The 17632-nt window shown below is 36.0% G+C and overlaps 1 protein-coding gene across 2 annotated transcripts in view; it reads left to right on the plus strand.

Moving 5' to 3' along the window:
* Positions 1–16533, plus strand: part of LOC123564933 (solute carrier family 22 member 4-like) — a 143820-nt gene extending 127287 nt beyond the window's left edge. Inside the window, exons 7-9 of one of the 2 annotated variants that reach the window (XM_053537575.1) lie at positions 13794–13911; positions 14332–14404; positions 15350–16532. In XM_053537575.1, the coding sequence (XP_053393550.1) occupies positions 13794–13911; positions 14332–14404; positions 15350–15559 (401 nt within the window). In that variant the 3' untranslated portion in view covers positions 15560–16532. Of the gene's footprint in view, positions 1–13793; positions 13912–14331; positions 14405–15349 lie in introns of both variants that reach the window. The other variant, XM_053537577.1, reaches the window with a different exon arrangement.
* Positions 16534–17632: the final 1099 nt, after the last annotated feature.

The raw sequence follows: 17632 nt of genomic DNA on the forward strand, positions 1-17632 counted from the left end.
AAAAACTAGGTCAGTAGGTCTAAAAATAGAAAAACCTTGTGACCTCTCTAGAGGCCATACTTGTGAATGGATCTCCATAAAAATTGGTCAGAAAGTTCATCTTGATGATATCTAGGTCAAGATCGAAAGTGGGTCACGTGCCATCAAAAAGTAGGTCAGTAGGTCAAATAACGAAAAAACTTTGTGACCTCTCTAGAGGCCATATTTTTCATGGGATCTGTATGAAAGTTGGTCTGAATGTTTATCTTGATGATATATAGGTCAAGTTTGAAACTGGGTCAACTGCAATCAAAAACTAGGTCAGTAGGTCTTGAAATAGAAAAACTTTGTGACCTCTCTAGAGGCCATACCCTTGAATGGATCTTCATGAAAATTGGTCAGAATGTTCACCTTGATGGTATCTAGGTCAAGTTTGAAACTGGGTCAGGTGCCTTAAAAAACTAGGTCAGTAGGTCAAATAATAAAAAAAACCTTGTGACCTCTCTAGAAGCCATACTTTTCGTGGGATCTGTATGAAAGTTGGTCTGAATGTAAATCTTGATGATATCTAGGTCAAGTTTGAAATTGGGTCAACTGCGGTTAAAAACTAGGTCAGTAGGTCTAAAATTAGAGAAATCTTTTGACCTCTCTAGGGGCCATATTTTTCAATTGATCTTCATGAAAATTGATCTGAATGTTCACCTTGATGATATCTAGGTCAATTTCGAAACTGGGTCACGTGCGGTCAAAAACTAGGCCAGTAGATATAAAAATAGAAAAACCTTGTGACCTTTCTAGAGGCCATAGTTTTCATGAGATCTTCATGAAAATTAGTGAGAATACCTTGATGATGTCTAGGTAAAGTTCAAAACAGGGTCACGTACCTTCGAAAACTAGGTCAGTAGGTCAAATAATAGAAAAGCCTTGTGACCTCTCTAGAGACCATATGTTTTAATGGATCTTCATGAGAATTGGTCAGAATTTTTATCTTGATAATATCTAGGTCAAGTTCAAAACTGGGTCACATGACCTCAAAAACTAGGTCACTATGTCAAATAATAGAAAAAACAACGTCATACTCAAAACTGGGTCATGTGGGAAAAGGTGAGCGATACAGGACCATCATGGTCCTCTTGTTTGTCTCATGCCGAGATGACGAACAGCAGGTATTTTCAGCAACAGCTGTTGAGATTTCCCCGAGCTGCAGTTTTACAGAGTTGTTAGTGCTGCTGCGCTATACATTAAGATTAATCTTTCCACAGATACAGTCTTGTAAATCCCGCCGGTGTTATGTATGTTTCTCAAACGCAGGTTTTTGTTTTTGTTGATAGTTCTTCAATTCTTTATTTAGTTTGAGTGATATTAAAGATAGTACATTACAATACATCAGGAATTCTAGACATTTGTTTATATGTTACTCAGAAGTGTCAACATTTGTTTTTGTTTACTTTGTATAGTCAAACTCTCAAAGTGCTGGATTTTCATTTGATTTCTGACAGTAAAACCCAGCCTGCAAACTTAGCACCGAATAGTACCACCTCTGATTAACAGGTTCAATTAAGTGCTGTGTGATCTTCATTTGCAATAGATACATGTAGTCCAGCACTTCAAGGGTTAAAAGGTCTAATGTCACGAGCAGAGAAAATTGTTAAGTGATATGGGATAAATAAGACATATCAGAATAATAAAAGCGCTGATATATTTCTTATTTTTAGCTCACCTGTCACATAGTGACAAGGTGAGCTTTTGTGATCACGCAGCGTCCGTCGTCCCTCTGTCCGTAAACTTTTGCTTGTGACCACTCTAGAGGTCACATTTTTTGTGGGATCTTTATGAAAGTTGGTCAGAATGTTCATCTTGATGATATCTAGGTCAAGTTAGAAACTGGGTCACGTGCCATCAAAACCTAGGTCAGTAGGTCTAAAAATAGAAAAACCTTATGACCTCTGTAGAGGCCATATATTTCATAAGATCTTCATGAAAATTGGTCAGAATGTTCACCTTGATGATATCTAGGTCAAGTTCGAAACTGGGTCACGTGCCTTCAAAAACTAGGTCAGTAGGTCTAAAAATAGAATCAAAGTTCTGAAGGGCCTGAGAGTCGGCTAATGATTGATGTATTGGTAGTATAGTCTACCACAATTTGTAACGGATGGACGAAAGAACTGTTCAGATATTTTACAGATAAGGGGCCTGGCAATAACCGTGTCACACGCTAGGTATTGTTCAATCATATTATAAGGGATGTGAATTTAAAGTATACTTACTTTTGCGTTTAAAGATATGTAAATGTTGCTGAGTGTCAATATATAGTGTCATGAATGTTTACACTGACAGGAAAATTGCGCATTCGAAACTAAGAGAAGTTACTCGGAGTAGCTACCAGTTTCAGAAAAGATAACCAATATTAATAAATGCAGTTCTTTTTTAGTTAAAACCATCATTTATTCTATTTCAGACCTGTCAACCCCTTCAAAACCATGTCAGTAGTCCCCAAGTCTATGTACTTTCAATTATCCGTTTTGATTCATGTAGACAGACAGGCCCAGAGTGGGCTGAAAAAATGTTTGAGCCATTTTTACGTGGTCGGTAGCAGGGTGGGTGTGGGGAGGGGTGTTCCTTCCCGCTTTGAACTGTAGTCAGATTTTGAAATGGGCATTGTGGCAGGTGGTAAAAGGGCAAATGTATCAAACTGTAAAGTGGCAATATGGGGGGAGGGTGTGGGAGGATACACCCTCCTGCAAGTAGGGTTTGGGGTATCACCACAAGGAAATTTTGAAAATGTAGACCCTTGATACAGCCTTTGGTGCGATTTCTAACTGAAAATGTTATGTTTCAATTTCTAAATATTACCTAGATTCTTTTTAGTATTACAATATTCAAAGTATGAATGACTGTCACTTCATATTTTTAGCTCACCTGTCACAAAGTGACAAGGTGAGCTTTTGTGATCGCGCGGTGTCCGTCGTCCGTGCGTGCGTGCGTCCGTGCGTCCGTAAACTTTTCCATGTGACATCTCTAGAGGTCACATTTTTCATGGGATCTTTATGAAAATGGGTCAGAATGTTCATCTTGGTAAATTCTAGGTCAAGTTCGAAACTGGGTCACGTGCCGTCAAAAACTAGGTCAGTAGGTCTAAAAATAGAAAAACCTTGTGACCTCTCTAGAGGCCATAATATTCAATGGATCTTCATGAAAATTGGTCAGAATGTTCACCTTGATGATATCTAGATCAAGTTCGAAACTGGGTCACGTGCGGTCAAAAACTAGGTCATTAGGTCTAAAAATAGAAAAACCTTGTGACCTCTCTAGAGGCCATAATTTTCTATGGATCTTCATGAAAATTGGTCAGAATGTTCACCTTGATGATATCTAGGTCAAGTTCGAAACTGGGTCACTTGGGGTCAAAAACTAGGTCATTAGGTCTAAAAATAGAAAAACCTTGTGACCTCTCTAGAAGCCATATTTCTCAATGGATCTTCATGAAAATTGGTCAGAATGTTCACCTTGATGATATCTAGGTCAAGTTTGAAACTGGGTCACGTGGGGTTAAAAACTAGGTCAGTAGATCTAAAAATAGAAAAAACCTTGTGACCTCTCTAGAGGCCATATTTTTCATGAGATCTTCATGAATATTGGTCAGAATGTTCACCTTGATGATATCTAGGTCATGTTCGAAACTGGGTCATGTGGGGTCAAAAACTAGGTCAGTAGGTCTAAAAATAGAAAAACCTTGTGACCTCTCTAGAGGCCATATTTCTCAATGGATCTTCATGAAAATTGGTCAGAATGTTCACCTTGATGATATCTAGGTAAAGATCGAAACTGGGTCATGTGCGGTCAAAAACTAGGTCAGTAGGTCTAAAAATAGAAAAACCTTGTGACCTCTCTAGAGGCCATATTTTTCAATGGATCTTCATGAAAATTAGTCAGAATGTTTACCTTGATGATATCTAAGTCAAGTTCGAAACAGGATCACGTGGGGTTAAAAACTAGGTCAGTAGATCTAAAAATAGAAAAACCTTGTGACCTCTCTAGAGGCCATATTTTTCATGAGATCTTCATGAATATTGGTCAGAATGTTCACCTTGATGATATCTAGGTCAAGTTTGAAACTGGGTCAGGTGGGGTCAAAAACTAGGTCAGTAGGTCTAAAAATAGAAAACCTTGTGACCTCTCTAGAGGCCATATTTCTCAATGGATCTTCATAAAAATTTGGGTGGGGTCTGTGGCCGTTTTAAATACATCGGGCGTGGAAAAGCGACGGTGAAAGCCCGGAGAGTCGTTTTAGTAGTCTATAGTATCTGCAATGGTCCTAGTATTTCAAAGAAAAAAATAAGCAAAAACGAGATTTTATGGAATTTCAACACTGGACCCACACGTCAATGGGGGATTCGAAATTTGCACTCCCCCGCCACCTTGTGCAGTAGCCAATGCCCAACTTTATAGTGCTCCCACTGGAATATCACGCCTAGCCGGGGCATGATCCTACCCGTCACATTTTACTGACAAAACCGGCTGACCATCATAATATCCTCTTAATGGAGCGCCAAGCGAAAAGCACTAGTACCATTTTTACGTCTTTTTGGGAGACCGGCCAAAAGGGGGTCGAACCCACTACCCCCCGCATTGAAGGACCTTATTATTCATCCGTAGTTAATCGTACTAAAAGTAGTTTACCGTACTGAAACTACCTTGCCCCCAGCTGAAAATAGTTATCCCAGGGGTGCCCCCATTTAATAAGCGTAGTTCAAAGTAGTTCCGGACCCCTCCCCCGGGGAAATTCAAGTAGTACGCTGACCTATCCGTACTTATTCGCGTCCCGAATTTTTTTTTTTTTCCCCCTTTCCGATCACCGTTTTTTCCCCTACTAAACGTATGCTTTGTACTTATCCCTGTCCCCCCCCCCCCCCCCCCACACACACACAAAAACCCCAAACCCATCCCAGGGTACCCAGCGCAGGGACTATCCGTATGTGTGACGGGTTTCTTTACATAGACCCTTTACCACGGAGCATGTCCCCAAATGAAAAGACAGACAAAAACGACCTTTTCAACTTGGCAATAATACCTCGACCCACCAAAACGCATGGAGGATTGAGGACTGCGACGAACACTTTTCGAGCTGTTTGTCTGATACTATGGGTCTTAAATAAAAAAGAAGAAGCTTATATGGCCGCACCATCAGAAAACCAACATAGTGGCTTGCGCCAGCATGATCCAGACCACCCGCTATCCCCAGTCTGGTCGGGACCCAGTTTTTTCCTAGTGTCTCTCAATTCCAATGGCTTTAGCAACAGCATTCCCTGCCCGGGACTGCGCAGATGGCAGCGGGTCTGGAAATGCTGGCCGCAATGCCTATTTTGGTTTTCTCATGGCGCGGCCAAGAAAAAATCCCCAAAATAGCGGGTTTGTTTTTTAAAAATGGACAAAAAAGTTCCTTTGCAACCCCCCCCCCAAATTTGTTAAAATTTTTTTCAAAACTTCAAACATATACCGCCATAGCTAAAAAATCATAGAGAAATTTTTCCCTCCCTCATTTTTTTTTTTTTGCTTTCTACCCCAAATTGTTAAATGCAGGAATATTTTAATTTTTTTTATAAAAAACGAGGCTTTTTTTGCATGTTAATTTCGAAAAAAAAAAATGGTAGCCTTTACTGAGAGGAAAAAAAGTTATCAAAAATCTACGAGAAAAAAAAATCTAGTTATCTACATATCAACGAAAAATCAATTCATTTTGGATCACTTTGGTCGCTTACTAAAAATTTTTTGTCCAAGGGTAAGGGTTACGTTTTTTTTCCAAAATTACTGCCGATTTTTCCTTTAAAATAAAATGAAAAATTTTTTTTTGACCGAAAAATTCATAAAGTCTTTTCTTTCTCTCCAAAAAAAATTCAGTCTTCGTATGTACTTTTTAAATCACATTTTAATAGGGGCAGGGCTTTACTATCGCTTTGCTCGGAATGACAACATTTGTCAAACAACTAGGGTACCAAAAAAGGAGAAGTAACACTGTTTTATTTTGTAAAGGGGGATTTAAAAAGGGTAGCAGCGGTATTTCCACCCTTAGTCAATTTGGGCCAGTAAAAAAGGAAAGTGAAAAACTGAGGCCCTTTTTTCATTAAAAAGGTATTCAATGCGATTTTTCTTTGGTGCTTTAAATGGACTTTTAAAAAACTTCGACAAGTTTTCATCGACCTGAAGGGGAATTGTGTCCTAAGTTGCAGAGGAAACTGCAAATGTGGATTGCGGCTCTATGTACAAAATTTTAAAACAAAAAAGGCCTAATCAATAAGGATACTGAAAAAAAAGAAATCGGTTACAGATATTCAGTTTTTTTTGCAGAATGGGTACGGGGAGAGGCTTGTGTTCAAGGCACGTGCTTTTTGGGACTCTGCTTTTTTCCCCAACTTTTTCCCAAAAGGGCCCAAAAAGGCAATTTTTTGGAAAATTTGTCCAATTTTTTCGCAACCTTTTTCACTATTGCTACCTATGGACACAAGCCCCTTTAAAAGGGCAAATATTTCTATTAAATTTTTTAAAAAAGCTTTCAAATCTATAACTATATGTTTTTATTTTTTTCAAATCACATTGTTTATTAATTTCTGCTAATCAAAGGGAAGACGGTCTCCGTCCTTGGGGAAATCCCAAACTGGCATCGCCCCAAAATCCGGTTGGACTCATTCTACACCCCGGGGTTTACCGATCCCCGGATGGGTACCCAAAATGTGCCAAACCGAAATGATGCCACGCAGCAGAAATCAAACTAAAACAAATGGGAAAAAATGGGTGAAACGGGACAAAATCGAGCCCACCTTTACAATCGCTTTTTAAACAAAATTTTTCAAACAGTAAAGTTGAATTAGTTCTCATCAGGAAAGTAACAATCTCAAAGTGGTTTAAAAAACCGAAAGTAAAATATTAACACATCGAGTTTAAGGATTATTTTTGTATCCTTTATGATCAGGGAAAAAAGGGTTGTATTATCTGCTTTTTTTAAACATAAGGCTTATCTCTGTTTCATTCACGGGCCGAATAAACACCTTTTCGGTAAAGTGGTCTGTGTGTACTATTTTCATGTACTTAATATTCTGCTATTTCCCAATGGGGTTTCTTTAAACTTAATTTTTTAATTTTTTTTTGTGAACCTCGTGAAATTCGGGAAGTTAAAACACCAGAAAAAAGGAAAGAGAAATATATTTGCGGGTTGTACATTTTTTTTTCTAAGTGGGAGATTTGGTGAGCCCCGATCATTTTCTTTTTTGGGCCTAACTTTTTTTTGAATGTTTTTTTTATTACCATTTAATTTCATTATTATAAACTCTAACCTAAACTATCTAAATTTCTTTTTACTGTTAAAGTTAATTTATATTGGGTACGTTTTTAAAATTATGTCTTTGTACTCGTGTAGATGAGCATAAAAAGTAAAATTAAATTTTAAAGTTTCGACTAAAGCGGTATTTCGTACCTTACAGCATTTATAAAAAAACTCTAAACCTTAAAAGCTTCGTAAAAATTTTGACTTAATCATAAAGCGCGAAAAAAAAACACGGGGGGCAATACGCTGGTAAGTCGACAGTACGTTGTGGGGGGTTAAAGTATATGGTACAAACGGAGCGTAAAGGTATGACGGTACGAGGGCGACGTAAAGGTATAGCACGACGGGGGAGCGTAAAAGGTAGGCACTAAAAGGGGGACGTGAAGGGTATAGGGGTACGGTGGCGGAACGTGAAGGTTGATGCCTTATGGCTTTAGGTATTTTTTTTGATAGTTTCTGTTCAACACCCCTATCTTTCGAAGGAAATTTTTCAACCCCCTGCCACATTATCTGTATTACATCATTTCGAATAGCCCCTTTTTTTTTTAAAAAAACGTCGAATCTTTTACGTAAGGGTAAAATTTTCATACACTTTTAGTTTTTAGGGGGGGCAGTTTATAGGAGCACACTGGGGAAAATCTTCTTAAAAACCGGATCACTAAACAACTTTTTACTTAAGATTTGTTTAAATTTAAATGTTGTATTTTATAGATAACACTGTCCAATTTATTCAATGGCTACAGACATGTCACTTTAATCACTCGGCGCAGAGAGTAACACTTTTTTAAAACTTTTGCAAATTTAATACAATATTTCCAGTTTTTATTTAGTCATCAGTTTGCTGTAACATTGCTTTTCACTAAATTAGGAATTTGATTACCTACCAAAAAGTTTTAATAAAGAGTGATGCTGTGCATTAAAAGCAAAAAATTTATAAAAAAAAAAAAATGAAGTGGGTTGATCTAGAAGTTTTTAAAGTTTTACAATCTGCTAAAAATTTTTAAAAATGAAAATGATGCTTATTAAATGATCAAACGAGCTGTTTTAAAGAGTGTTGATCTTGAAGGTTCTTTTGGTAAATTTTTATGTTGTGTCTGATTTTTGACAACACCATTTTTTTTTTTTTTAAAAAGGGAAACCCAAAAAAAATGTCGTATAATTATTGCTGAGGAATAATTCAATGTAGGGGGGGTGGGCCTTTTCCAATGGATAATGTGGGAAATTTGGAAAATCCTAAAAGTCATCGGGGCCTGGAGTATTTTTGGCAATGACGTTCATGGACAGAAACCCGATTTCAGTGCAGAATTCGAGTAAACGGGAAAAAATTTCGATAATGTTTTCGCCAAAAATAAAGGAAATGTAAAGGGGAAATTATCACGATGACAAAAACCTTTTGTAAATGGGGTACTTTTTAATAATAATAAACTTGGACCAAACATTTCCTACAACATAAATTAAATTTTCTAAACTTTAAAACAAATTTTGACGATTTTTTATGCTTGATATACTTTTTTTTTGTCAAAAAAAATGCTCTTTTAATTTTGGGCAAAAGTTATATAAAATTTTATAAAAATTTTAGAAAAATCTATCGTAATAAAAGCAACCTGAAAAGTTAATTTAAAAAAAACAATGTTCATGAACAAATTTAACGAATTGATGCGGGGCGGGGGGGACCATTTTTGCATTTAAAAATGAAAAAATACTATGACTTTTTCCCTTTAAACCAGTGGATTTTAAATTGGACGAAGTTTTCTGTATTTTGAACCTTTAGAGAAGGGGTATTCTTTAAAAATATTCTAATTAATTTAGATCTTTTTCATAGTAACATTTACTTCACATATTGCAGGGGAAACCCCGTATTGACACAAAAGGATAGCGCCCTTTAAACACCCAAACGAGTCCGCGTGCTTGTTGGGTTTTCATTTCCGGCACTTGGGGGTCATTTGGGAGGAACCAAAATTCTTTCTGTCGCTTTTAATTTTTGATCGTGTTCAAAGTTGTAGGACTTTTCTGTAAATTGGCAAATGTATTTTGGGAATTAGATTCGTTTTTTGGGGAGGGGGAAAAACGACAGGCTTTTTACATTTCCATTGCAAAGAAAGCGAAGACAAATTTCAAAACATTACATGATTTACATGCAAATTTGAGAATTTTTTGACACCAATTAATATAAGGAAACTATAAACTAAATGGCAAAAGTCGATTTTTTTTTATTATTTCCGCTAATCCTTTGCGAAGTTTTTAAAAACTACTTTAGTGCAAAACAAAAAACAAGCCCGATAGAAAAGCTATTTACTTTTTTTCGTGAGGGGGCAAAATCTTTTTAAAAACCCTCGTCGGTCGATCTTTTCCCTTTTGAGGGGTTTAATGCTGATCGGGGAATTAGAAAGGGTTGCTATGGGGTTTTAAATTACAACCCTTACGCAAAATTGAGTTTTGGCTCAGGTAAGTTTTTTTTGGATTGGATCTCAAAAGTGCTTTTGCCAATGTATCCGGGCTGAAAAACCCGAAGCGAGAGCATTTTTGCAGAGGGGTTTAAATATTCTTAATTAGATCTTTTCTTCCCTTTCTAACAGTATCAGCCAAAAATTAACAACATGGTTTTAAAAGTAAACCTTTTTTCCACGGAACCCGCAACTTAAAAGATATCCCAAACATTGAATAGTTTTCCGATCTGATGGGGTTGAATACAATTTTTATTCTTAGTAAAAACATGCTGTGTTCCAGACAAAAATTTTGGAAATTATTTCCAAAAGCCCTGTCACTAAGATGAACAAACAAGGTTCACTTTAAATTTTCTATGAAAGAATGAGATTTTTAAATTTTTTGGGTATGTTCGAAATACAAATTGATGCGACTATTCAAAAAAAAGAGAAAATTTATGAAAAAATGCCTCAAACATACGACATGATAAAAGTTTCAATTTTTTTTATCCCGCCGTTTTAAAAAATTTTTTTTTTCTAAATTTAAAGATCTTGAGAGTTTAAAAAAACGTTTCATTTGATACACAGGATAGGTTCTTCCGACGTTCATACAACCATGACTGAGTTTTTTCACGAGCCGATGGCTCCCCGCATTGTAGCATTCCAGCTTGGCTTTGAAGCAGGGCTTTGCCTTGCAGCATGGGGATTGAAGACTGGAAAAAATTTCTCGGGAACGCTGCTATTGGTGTGCCTTTTTGCTTTCTTACTGGGAAAAATCATTTTTCAAACAAATTTTTACAATTTTTTTAGTTTTCTCCCGTTTTCTTTTTTTCAAGGAAAGTTAAAACCTTAAATTGATGGGTTATTATGTGTGAATTTTCGGTAAAAAATAAGGTTAATTATTCAGGTGTTATGACAAAAAAAGAAGTTATAACCTTAAAAATAGGACCGAGCATTAGTTTTTCTTCGGAAAAAATGACCTGTGAATAAAAAAAAACATATTATCTATCTTGGGTATTGAAACCAGGGTGTTACATTTCTTTTTTAAAAGACATTTTTTTTGATCTACATAACTTCATTTTTTTTTCAAGAACGCTCGTTGGCTTGTTTCCAAGGGGCGTATAAGATGTGAAAAAGTGTTTACACGTTGCCAATTTAAAAGGCAAACCCAAAACCAACACCCTAGGGTAATGGAAGAACGGCTAAAGTGACTCTGATAGGATGAACACCTAAAACGGCCACATCTCTTCAAAAAAGAAACTGGGTTTAAAAATTACCACTTGGGCCACTGTTTATATGGTTTGCCTTTTAAATTCCTTTTAAAATTTAAAAACACTCCACAAACACGTGTTCCGAAACCCTTAAAAAACAAGTTCCATTGGCTTTGATTTTGGAAAACCCAGCTCCCTTTTGAAAGCCTTCCTAAAAAAATGAAAAGAAAAACAAATAAAAATTAAAAACTGCTATTCAAAAACCAACGAGAACTCTCACAAATTCAAAAGATTTCCATTTTTGATGAACGGAAAAGGGGCTTTGGGTTAAAATTTATCCTTCGAATATTTTTTTTTTAACCCTTACCTTGCTATATTCTATAAAAAACTTGTCCATCTTTCAAAATTTTGGGCAGTACCATTAACAGACAAAAGGGGGGCTTACGAATGCAACATGCAGACTTACCAGACGCACAGATGGAGGCTGTCAGATCACACTGGAGCAAAGTCAGAAAAAAAACGGTTTCCCCAGGGAAGGGTTAAGTGCCGTTTTGGGCTTTTAATTCTGAGAAAATTTTTCCTTTAAAAATTCATTGAAAAAAAAACAAAAAACGTAAACAATTGAATACGAAATTAAAGATACTGTTGACATTATACCGTCAAGTGTACTTTTTTTTCCGGGGTTTAAACTTACTCCCACTATGGCTTACTTTGGTTAAACAGTTTTGGGGGGAAATTTATACTTTAACAGTTTTTGAGAAAATAATAGAAGCCCTCTAGTTTCTCCCTCATGTAAAGTCAATAGGTAATTATTTGTTTTTAAACCTACATCATGTTCATAAAAAAAGTCACTGGGCCCAAAACCAAATTGTTTTAATATGAAGACTTTAAAGTGAAAAGTTGGAAAAAAAAAAAGTGGTAATTTGTACAGGATGAAAACCCTGTTGAGGTCGACGCAAATGGGGGAAAACAAAATTTTTTATCGAGGGAAAATCCTAAAACTGGTCGCAGTCTTTTAAAATTTTACACCCTGACATAATAATATTTTTTTATTAGACCCAAATATTATCTTCGGGCAATATTTTTTGCAATATGACCTGCTATTTTAACAATTTTAAATTCTAAGATTTTTCACCTAAAAAATTTAAAAAAAAAAAAAAAAAAATACGTATTAATTTGAATTTCGTAAATCATGAAAAAAAACCTTTTTGCATTGGCTGCGCAATTTTCAAAAAAACCCGCCCAAGATCCTTGGAAACCGGCATAGTTTTTATATTGACTGTAAGCCCTTCAAAAGAAAAAATTACTTTTTACTCCAGATTTGGACGAAAGTACTGCGCAAAATTTTTTTTTCTGTTTTTGGATTTGTGGGGTCGTTGTTGGCATTATACAATCTTTTGGGGGGCTTTAAATTTTTCATTGAACATAATTTTATTTACTAGCGTTAACATTTACTTTTTTCTAAATAGCACGCTTTATTTTGTAATTATTCTTTTTTGTTGGTTTTTTTTCGACCGACACAAATATGGTCATATGGCACTTTCCAGCTTTTGTGTTGAAGGGAAACCCCCCGGGGCCCCCTTTTTGTAATTTCATCGCGAGCGGGCACCTGGGAAAACCCCCCCTTCTTAAGCCACTTGATGGGGTTCCTCACATGAAAATTCTACGCCCCGAATGAGACGAACCAACATCGATGAGGGCAAGTGATTTGAAGCAGCGACCTTAAATACTTTGGGCCACGGATGACCCCTTTGTCTTAGTAAAGTTTCAGTGTTCCCTTATATGAGAATATGTATACTACTTTTACTTAAATCGTGTGCCCCGCCACCACGCAAATAAATATTTTTATGCTTTTTGCTACCTTTTTCTTTTTTAATAAAGAAAAATTTTCTTAAAGGAAACAGTGAAATTTCATCTGTAAATTCTAACAAATCAAATCTGAACGTCTTTATAAAAAGCTTCTCTGGACTATGGTTTAGTGGAGGTGAATGCCCGGTCGTCCGTAGTCCTTAGTCCTGCGTCACCAGTTTTACTTCACCATCTTCAACTCTAAAACTGCTGGTCAGAATACAACAATTTTTGTCTGAAGCGTCCTGGCATAACCCTATCCATATATTTTTAGATGGTTCCACTTAACCCCTTGAAGGGGTCGCCAGAACTAAAACTAGAGAAAAAAACACCTGATGGATCTTCGCAAAACTGTCTTTACCATCCTTTTATTTGTTTGTTTGTTTTGGTTTAAACGCCGCTTTTTCAACAGTATATCAGTTATGTAATGGCAGGCAGTTAACCTAACCAGTATTCCTGGATTCTGTACCATTACAGACCTGTTCTTCGCAAGTAACTGCCAACTTCCCCACATGAATCGGAGGTGGAGGACGAATGATTTCAGACACAATGCCTGTTATCAGATTGTCACGGAGACCATACACCTCACGTTTTTTTCTGTTTCAGCATTTAAAGATATTATGTGTTCTGTTTTTCAAGACAACAGGAACGTTTGATTCCTTAAAGGAGATGTCGTGAGGATAAGGTTACACCCCCACCCCTCCCCACCAACAGAGAGTATCAGTGGAAACATTTCGACTGATTGTTATTTACTGAGCATGTCATATGATTTTTGTTGTTTTGTTGTTTCTCCACGATCCAGATTCCCCCACTTTTACTTTAAAACGCTCCTATATGGGTTTGGTAAATTAGTGTTTTACCATCGATTTTGTTTGGTGGGAAGTTGTAGCAAAAGTTAATTACGGCTTCTTTCCTATGGGCGCAATGTCATTGTTTCTTTTTGGCATTTCTGGGTATTGTAACGCGGTGTTACAATATATTTTGCATTAAATATTTATTTTTAATACAATGCAGACACTCCACATCGGGGTGTAGTCACAAATGCGTTTGCTTTGGCTTCTAAAATGGGGATAGCGTGCGGATGGGGATGTCTCATTGTCTATACAACGGAACTGTATCCAACTGTAGTCAGGTACATACATGTATAATAATCTGTACAAATTGTGATGCATTTTTAAAATGCCATATATTTCCAATTATGTTAGCTTCACATGCATTTTTCATTTTACGTCATTAGTAAAAATGTACGTGTTCTTAGTGTTGCGTTTTAGTTTATATGTTTATATAGTTTATATATGCCAATATATATTACATATATCACTTGAAATAGTTCGCGCCATTGTGCTCCAGTTTTCAAATATATTTTGGTTTATGCTCAAAACAATAATATCTATTTTATCATAGCTTATTAACAAAACTGATGTACTTACAACCTTTAAAACATTATTCAAAGTAAGACGTCATATGAGTTGAAATGTAACACTTTCTTGTACGAAGGAAAATGTTGATTAAACTTTTTAAATGATAAATTCAACATTCAATTCATTTTCAGAACAATTGCATACGGTCTGCACAATACATCAGCAAGAATTGGAGGAATGGTTGCTCCACAAATTGTGTTCTTGGTAAGTAGAGCGGTTTTAAACTAACCAAATTGTATTAGTGGTAAGTAGAGCGATATTAGAGGGGCTTCCGTGACCGAGTGGTTAAGCTCGCTGACTTTGAATCACTTGCCCTTCACCGAAATTTGGGTGTTAAGAAACAGTCAAGCTGGTTTGCGAAAGGTCAATGGTTCTTACCAGGTGCCCGTCCGTGATGAAATAATGCTCGTTGGAGCACATGGGGGTTTCATCTACCACTAAAAAGCTGAGGATTCGCATTATGACCTAAATTATCCCGGTGTAACGTTAAACCTAACAAGAAGAGCGATATTAGTCTAATAAAGGGGTTTTCTCTAACCGGATTTTGTTCTTGATAAAATAGTTTTAATACATATATAAAGTTATGTTCCTGGCAAGCAGAACGGTTTTAGTCTATTAACCAAATTGTATTAGTAGTAAGTAGACCGATATTAGAGGGGCTTCCGTGACGTAGTGGTTAAGGTCGCTGACTTCAAATCACTTGACCTTCACCGAAATTTTGGTGTTGAGAAGCTGTCGAGCTGGAAAATGGGAAGTAAGTGTTTTGAAATAAGTTCGACTAGCTTTTCTTTGCTGAAAAGGATCATATGTTAGTTTGGGTCGCCGGTAAGACAGAAAAGAACACTTGTGTAAAATGGCATTAAAATGTTCCGTTCTGTCATTTAAAAACCATCCGAAAGGACACATAAGCATAGAATGCATCCAAGCAAAATAATAGCACATTCGGTTTGATTATGTCTGTTTATGAGAGGCAATGGAAAATGCAACTCTCCTCATACCCGTTGCACCTGCTGAGACCCAATCCTTGACCCAAAAGAACCAGATAATATAACAACACTGAATCCAAGTACGGGAAGACTTTTTTTACAGCCACACAAAATGTGCTATACTTCATGAATCACAAAACAGATTCCTATTGCATATTTTCAGAATGATGATATACCCGGGCTTATGTATTTCCTCAGCGCTGTTCTGATGATTGCTTCAAGTCTCATTTGTTTCTTGTTCCCGGACACCAAAGACAAAATACTCGAGGACACATTCAAAACTGATCAGAAGAAAGCCAGTTTCACCGTTGCGATGACAGTAGATGCTCACAGTGCCAATAACCATTTGGAAAATAATAATACGAAATTGTGATACTTGTAGTTTGAATGCTGGACAACACGTTTGAACAATCAATTTGGTGTAGCTGTTAGAAGAAATAATCTAATCACCCTTTGCAAATAATTTTTGAAACTTCAAAACGGTTTCTTAAAAAAAGAAACTGTTATTTTATACAGAAATCTTTTTATAATACCCTGGACACAAGAACGCTACGAGTTCCGTACGAGTAGGATTTTAGTCGAATTTTGGCAAACTCGCACGGCGTCCGCACGGACATCGTTGATTCGTACGACCGTCGTGCAGATTTTCACGAAAATGTTTCACCGAGCTCTTGAGTTCTTTACTAGCTCGTAGAAATTTACGAAGTCGGGAGCACAGTCAATGTACGACGTCCGTACGATATTAAGGACAACGTACGGAGAAGTGTCTTTCTCTGAAATGCTGGGTACACAACCACATGTCTTACTACTTGTGTGTTTATATATTGTGGGCCGGTGGCCTTTAATTACAAAATAAAATTGTCGAGTTGAATTGAGTTGCGTTGAACGTGCGATGTCCGCACGGGGCTCGCATGGCGTTACGATCGGCTGAGTGGCTACAAATGTACATTTTTCAGACGTCGCAAAACTGGTTTATTCTTAGTAGTATAAGAACTGGGGGTTCTGGCGCAATTTTTTCAATTTTAATTAACCACCCTCTTCTAAAAAATCCAAAGTCGACCAATTAAAAAAAACAAAATATTTTAATAAATTATTTATTAAAATCTTTTGTTTAACCAAATGAAGAAAACATATATTTAAAAATAAAATCCAGAAGGAAAATTTAAGAGATTCTGTATTTAAACTCCGCACTTAAAATAGTTTAAAATAATTTATAATTGTTTGTTCATTTACTCTTTGATTGTTAACTTTTAGTATTCTATACAATAAATCATACAACGGTACTTTATCTTGTAACATTTTAATGAAAAATAAACAATAATAACCACAGAGTGTACTTGTTTTGACTTGATATTGTGTGATTTAAATTAAAATACATATAATATAGATGAGTTTACAAAATAAAATATATTGTTTGAAAGAAAGAAGATTTACTGATAATATAAATCCTCATTATGTTACAACAAAATCGGGAAAAAAAATGATAATGGCTACTTGTTCGTCTTGTGGAAGAATGAAATCAAAGTTTGTTAAAAGTACTATGACAGCAGGTAATTTAGACATCCATAAAGCAGTGTTACCTTTATTACCTAAAAAAGGGTTAACACTTCCAGGATATAACTATTGTGGACCAGGAAATCCTTTAGATAATGGACCTCATGTCAACGACGAACTGGGCGCAGTATGTAAGACCCACGATTTTTGCTATGACAGCGGTGTAAAAAAGGGTATATGTGACAAACAAATGCTTTTCAACTTAAATAACACTAAATCAAAAACATTTGGAGAAAAGATTGCAAAACATTTAGTTGTAAAACCTATAATTAAAACGAAATATAAGCTTGGTTTTGGACAAAAACGAAAGTCAAAAAACGGGAAAAGGGGGTAGAGTACACCCCGAAATAACTGTACCAAGCTACCGCTGGAGTGATGAATTAGCAGAAGAATTACATAAACCAATTAAAAGAAAATTTACAAAACGACGAGTGATTGCCAATGATATTGATGATACTTGGTCTGCCGATTTAGTTGATATGCAAGCTTTTTCAAAATATAATAAAGGAGTAAAGTACTTGTTAACCGTTATTGATATATTCAGTAAATATGCTTGGGTTATTCCATTAAAGAATAAAACCGGAGAATCTGTTACTGAAGCATTTGAAAAAATAATTTTAAAAGATAGAATTCAGGGACGAAAGTCCCCGAAGACTGCAAGGATTCCACAAAATTTATGGGTAGATGAAGGAAAAGAATTTTATAATAAAAAGTTTGAATCATTTTAGAATAAAAATAAGATTAACATGTATCATACATTTAATGAAGGAAAGGCCGTAGTAATCGAAAGATTTAATAGAAGTTTAAAAAGAATAATGTGGAAATATTTTACAGCAAATAATACTTATACTTATTTAGATAATTTGCAGGATATGGTTGATAAATATAACAA

This window comes from Mercenaria mercenaria, chromosome 2, assembly GCF_021730395.1.
Source record: "Mercenaria mercenaria strain notata chromosome 2, MADL_Memer_1, whole genome shotgun sequence".
NCBI lineage: Eukaryota > Metazoa > Mollusca > Bivalvia > Venerida > Veneridae > Mercenaria > Mercenaria mercenaria.